This window comes from Danio rerio, chromosome 18, assembly GCF_052040795.2.
Source record: "Danio rerio strain M-AB ecotype USA chromosome 18, GRCz13ab, whole genome shotgun sequence".
Classification (NCBI taxonomy): domain Eukaryota; kingdom Metazoa; phylum Chordata; class Actinopteri; order Cypriniformes; family Danionidae; genus Danio; species Danio rerio.
The window spans coordinates 1,009,001-1,015,000 of NC_141038.1; the positions used below are offsets into that span (position 1 = coordinate 1,009,001).

The following is a 6,000-nucleotide window of genomic DNA, read 5'->3' on the forward strand; positions in this document are numbered from 1 at the left end:
AGTAATTGGTCTGTTATGGTGATTCTACAGTTGCTATGGCAACACAACAACTACAGTAATTAATCTGTTGTGATGATTATACGGTTTCTAAGGTAACAACAACTACAGTAGATCATATGTTGTGGTGAATCTACAGTTGCTATGGTAACACAACAAAAAGTTAATGAACTGTTGTGGTGATCATACAGTTCCTATGGTAACAACAACTACAGTAATTTATCTGTTGTGATTCGACAGTTGCTATGGTAACAACAAATACATTAATTGATCTGTTGTCGTGTGATTTTTACAGTTGCTATGGTAACATAACTATAGTAACTGATCTGTTGTGGTTATTCTATAGTTGCTATGGTAACATGACAACTACAGTAACTGAGCAGTTGTGGTTCTACAGTTGCTATGGTAACATGACAACTACAATAACTGATTTGTTGTGGTGATTCTATAGTTGCTATGGTAACATGACAACTACAGTAACTGATCTGTTGTGATGATTCTATAGTTGCTATGGTAACACAACAACTACAGAAACTGATCTGTTGTGGTTATTCTATAGTTGCTATGGTAGCATGACAACTACAGTAATTGAGCAGTTGTGTTCTACAGTTGCTATGGTAACATGACAACTACAATAACTGATCTGTTGTGGTTATTCTATAGTTGCTATGGTAACATGACAGCTATAGTAACTGATCTGTTGTGGTTATTCTATAGTTGCTATGGTAACATAACAACTACAGTAACTGATCTGTTGTGGTTATTCTATAGTTGCTATGGTAACATGACAACTACAGTAACTGAGCAGTTGTGGTTCTACAGTTTCTATGGTAACACGACAACTACAGTAACTGATCTGTTGTGGTGATTCTATAGTTGCTATGGTAACATGACAACTACAGTAATATAAACAAATCACCCAATGCTGTAGTTTTCGACAGCTACAGGGTATGTTATACTTCACTACACCACAGTTTACTGAAGTATAGTACAGTATTTATTACATTTATCAGTTGACTACAGTGAACACTGCGGTATGCTGGAGCATTCATTAACAAAGAGCTGTAAATAATGTGATATATACAGTATAATATACAGTATATACTTTAACATTTGGCATATTTTCAATTTGCAACCAGCTTTCAGTTCATCATCACATCCCTGCATTAATTGATGTATAACAATAAATGAAAACTCTGTCATTCTTACAATTCTGGGGTACGGCACGCGTCCGAATGAGTAGATCTCCCACAGGAGAACCCCGAAACTCCACACGTCTGACTTAGTAGAAAACCTCTGTCAAGAAGACAAGGAGAAGTGTGTTCATGTGTGACATCAGCACTGATCTCAGCACAGTCACTGCAGTGGCAGAACATTTATGAGTGTAATGTGCAGTAAGTGTCCATCAGAACACCGTCTACAGCTGATGTCAATAGATTAGGGATGGGAAGATTAACCGATATGTATCGATACGCGGTCATGCGCGTGCACGATGCGAGTGCATCGGTTGAGCAGCAGAGAATGAATGAATTTCTGAAAGCAAATCGAGATGCATCGATTTTTCTGAGATACAGCTTATATTTTTAATATAGAATGCATTTTTTATTTATTAACAAGTGTTGTCAACCTGTTTTTGGCGCATAATTTAATCAACCTACATAAAGTAAGCCTTAGCAACGGATTTGCGGATGTGTACACTTACACTACAACTCAGTGTATCAGGTGTGCGGATGAAGCTAGTGGTGCGCCCTCAGAAAGCGCGAGAAGCAAAACAAACATTTTATTCCTCACTGAGTTTTAAATCTAAAGTATGGCAACATTATGGATTTAAGGATGGACGACATGACAGGACAGATGCAATTTGCAAAATGTGCCGCGCATCTGTAAAATACGCGGGCAGTACGACTAATCTGATATCTCACTTGAAGCGGCGCCACGGTGTTGTTGTGAAAGCATCTTCCAGTGTTTCAGCATCCCCGGCTTTCGCACTGCTTAAACCAGCTCCAAAAGTGGTGAGAAAAGCATTGCAAGTTTTTTTTTCCATGCGCAACAGTTCTGCTCGCTCTACGCCAATAACGAATGCTATTGCATTGTTCATCTGCAAAGATATTCAGCCTAGTGTCACGGAGAACGAAGGTTTTAAACACCTCCTCCTGTTAATTTTTATTTAATTATAATAATAATAATATTAATAATAATAATGATAAAAATAATTGGGTGTCACGGTGGCACAGTGGGTAGTTTGACCACCTCACAGCAAGAAGATTGCTGGTTTGTTATATTTTTATTAGCCTGTTGTTTACAGTGACAGTGATGTTTCAAAGCAGCATAACACTGCTAGTTCACAACCTTAAGTTTTGAATAATCAGTGGCAATATATCTTTGTAAAACTTGTTTTCATAGTTGAAAAGTTAAATCACAATTCTTGTGCAATGCTAAATTTATTTATGTTGAAAGAGTGCAAATATATACATATTTTTTAAATATATATTGCACTTATACATTCTGTTTATCTTGAAAATACTTAAATAATATGTGCTATATGTTCTAAAATGGCCCTCTACTGTAAACTGACACTCTGGCTCTGAGAGAAGAGCCAGTTTGTAAAAAAAGTCTTGGTTTTACTTGGTTAATAAATAATCAAACTCATTCAATGGCACAGCATCCTCTTTCACATCATCTCATAAACTTGATCTAATTAGTTAGTGCTGAAATATCGCATCGTATCGTGTGAATCGTATCGTGTTGCATCGCAATATGTCACAAATGTATCGCTAATATATCGCATCGTATTCTTTGTATCGAGATGCGTATCGGATCGGCATTATAGCTTAGATGCCCAAACCCTACAATAGATACAATGCTAAATAGTAATTGTTTATTGTGTGTGTGTGTGTGTGTGTGTGTGTGTGTGTGTGTGTGTGTGTTGAGTGTCTGTTTCAATATGAAAGTGTATGAGTGTGTATCTGAATTTGTGTGCGTAAAAGTACGTGTCTATATTTCTATGTGTGTGTGTGTGTATATACCTTCTCCCGCAGTGCCTCTGGCGCGGTCCACTTGATGGGTAGTTTAGCAGTGTCCTGTGAGCTGGAGGCCTCTTTGGTGAGACCGAAGTCACTGACTTTTGCGATGTTCTCTTCAGACACCAGCACGTTACGAGCCGCCAGATCTCTGTGCACGAAGTTATTGACCTCCAGATACTCCATCGCTTCACACACATCCCTGAAAGAGGAACACAACACCTGCTGAACTGCTGAGTGCACGCACGCACACACACGCACACACACACACAACCCTGAAATAGGAAAACACAACACTTGCTCATTACCTGAGCGTGTACAAACACTGTGCACAAACACATGCACAAGCACCATGCGCACACTCACAAACACTCACACACACACACACACGTATACAGATGCATTTGTACAATCACGCACACACAAGCACACACCTGCACATGCATACACACACACACACACACACACACACACAGTTGCATGCGTACATATGCACAAGCGGAGACACACAGGCATGTGCCCACACACACATGCGCAAGCACAAGCCTGCACACACATACTTGTACACACACTCAATGAGACTCACAGAGAGAACTTGAGGAGACACTCGCCATCCAGAACCGTCCGACCCCGAGAGCGCAGATAATCCACCAGACTGCCCTGCGTGCACACACACACACACACACACACACACACACACACACACACACACACACACACACACACACACACACACACCCACGCGCACGCACACACGCACACACACACACACACACACACACACACACGTGCACACACACACACACGCACGCACACGCACACACATTTATAGCTGGTAAAAAGTACAGTCTACTTGTATGTGTGTGTATATGTATCTATGTCTATATGAAGAGTTCAGATGTAAAACCCTCTTAATCAGTGCTCCTCAAACTTTTTTCATCAAGTACCACCTCAGGAAAAAAATAGTCTCTCCAAATACCACCGTAACGAGCAGAATTGAAATACAGTAGCGTATTAAGCCCAGTAAAGCAGCGACAGCACTGCACAGTTCAACAACCTGGCAGATTCATTCTCATTATTAGCAATATTTATTATCGTCAGCCACATTAAACGTAATCAGTCTGAACGTCAACACTGTACTGCACTTACATGTAAAAATAACAAACTAAAAATAAGGCAAGGCAAACTTTATTTATAGAGCACAATTTTACACAACCGTAGTTGATCCAAAGTGCTTTACAATAAAATAAACTAGACAATAAAAAAAAACCTGGATGACGGAGACTTTCAGCGGTGCTTCTGACTGAGCCCAGCCGGGTTTGATGAACTGTTGTCGGTGAAGGCTGGAGGATTTCCCTCGAAACACCGACAACAGGTTCTACGTCACAATCACGCCCCCACAAAAGCAAGCTTCTGATTGGTTAACGCGGCGCAAATGTACGCTGAAGTTCTGATTTTCGAAATCGAGAGATTCGCGCGAAACGCTCGTTAAGCGGGTCAAACGCGCAAAGCGCTCAATTCGCCCCGCCCCATTTACGTAATTTGTGTCATTCGCGCCGCGCCATTCGCGCGTATCGCGCCGCAGGATGTCAATTCACGCGTTTGCATTGACTTAACATGTAAATCACTCGCGCTTGACATGCCACGTCCGGTGTGAACGCAGCATCAGTCTTTTAAAATCAAAATTGGAAGCGGAGTAAAGCAGTCTGCTCATAAAGTCGGCGTATCAGCACGCTGCTGCATTGAGCACACATGATTCAATTCGCGCCTTCTGATTGGTTCTCGGGTTATAGCGGCTTTTGCAAACAAACTGTTCTTTCTGAGTGCGCAGACGCTGAGATTCAGATCATTAGAAGCTAATCTATTTGTCGAGCATGCACTACGTGCCTAAAGCATTCACTCAATGCCATTAGCTCATTTTTGGCGGAAGTGGCGTTTAGCGGCGTTCGCACCTGAACTCTTCATATATATATATAAATCCAACAGTAAACAGTGAAGGTTATAACAGTACAGGTATAATCGATCATGTCTAGATGAGGATGGACTGACCTTAGCCATGAATTCAGTGACGATGAACAAACTGCCTCTCTCCTCTACAATCACACCCAACAACTGCACCAGGTTAGTGTGTCTGAGCTGACTGCAACACACACATGCACGTGCACACTCAAATCAGAATTAAGACACACTGAACAGGAGTGATTTACAGCAGGGGCCACCAAACTTGCTCCTGGAGGGTCGGTGTCCTGGAGATTTTAGCTCCAACCCGAATCAAGCACACCTGAACAAGCTAATCAAGGTCTTGCTTGGTATACTTGAAACATCCAGGCAGGTGTGTTGAGGCAAGATGGAGCTAAACCCTGCAGGGACACCGGCCCTCCAGGACTGAGATTGGTGACCCCTGCTGTAAAGTCTCAGTTATTTATAAGCAGAATAACACAGCAGCATTGCCCTCTGTGCTGGACAACTCTGACACACACACACACACACACACACACACACACACACACACACACACACACACACACACACACACACACACACACACACACACACACACACACACACACACACACACACACACACACACACACACACACACACACACACACACAAAGCAGCGCTGTGTGTTTAAACTCAACAAACCCCAAGAGTGTGGAAGAACACACATCCCCTTCCCTTATTCTACACTCACGTCATCACCGAGGCTTCAGCCAGAAAGGCCTGCGCTGTGGCGTCGTGGAGAATACACTTCACTGCAACCCTCGTCCCTCTGTAGTCTCCCTTGATCACATCTGAACACACACACACACAGCATGAACACACTGATCTTCTGAACACACACACAAACACACACACACACAGGATGAACACATTGATCTTCTGAACGCACACACACACACACACACACACACACACACACACACACACACACACACACACACACACACACACACACACAGCATGAACACACGAACACACA

The 6,000-nt window shown here is 42.2% G+C and overlaps 1 protein-coding gene across 11 annotated transcripts in view; it reads right to left on the reverse strand.

Moving 5' to 3' along the window:
* cskl (c-src tyrosine kinase-like) overlaps positions 1 to 6,000 on the reverse strand; it is a 30,758-nt gene that overhangs the window by 7,968 nt on the left and 16,790 nt on the right. For all 11 annotated transcript variants that reach the window (XR_015514601.1, XR_015514599.1, XR_015514602.1 and 8 more), the window contains 5 exons: positions 5,713 to 5,812; positions 5,067 to 5,157; positions 3,604 to 3,677; positions 3,024 to 3,219; positions 1,207 to 1,293 (listed from right to left, as the gene is read on the reverse strand). Coding sequence is in view for 3 of the 11 variants with exons in the window: in XM_087292908.1 (XP_087149034.1) it covers positions 1,207 to 1,293; positions 3,024 to 3,219; positions 3,604 to 3,677; positions 5,067 to 5,157; positions 5,713 to 5,812 (548 nt within the window). In the remaining 8 variants the exon portion in view is untranslated. The remainder of the gene's footprint in view (positions 1 to 1,206; positions 1,294 to 3,023; positions 3,220 to 3,603; positions 3,678 to 5,066; positions 5,158 to 5,712; positions 5,813 to 6,000) is intronic.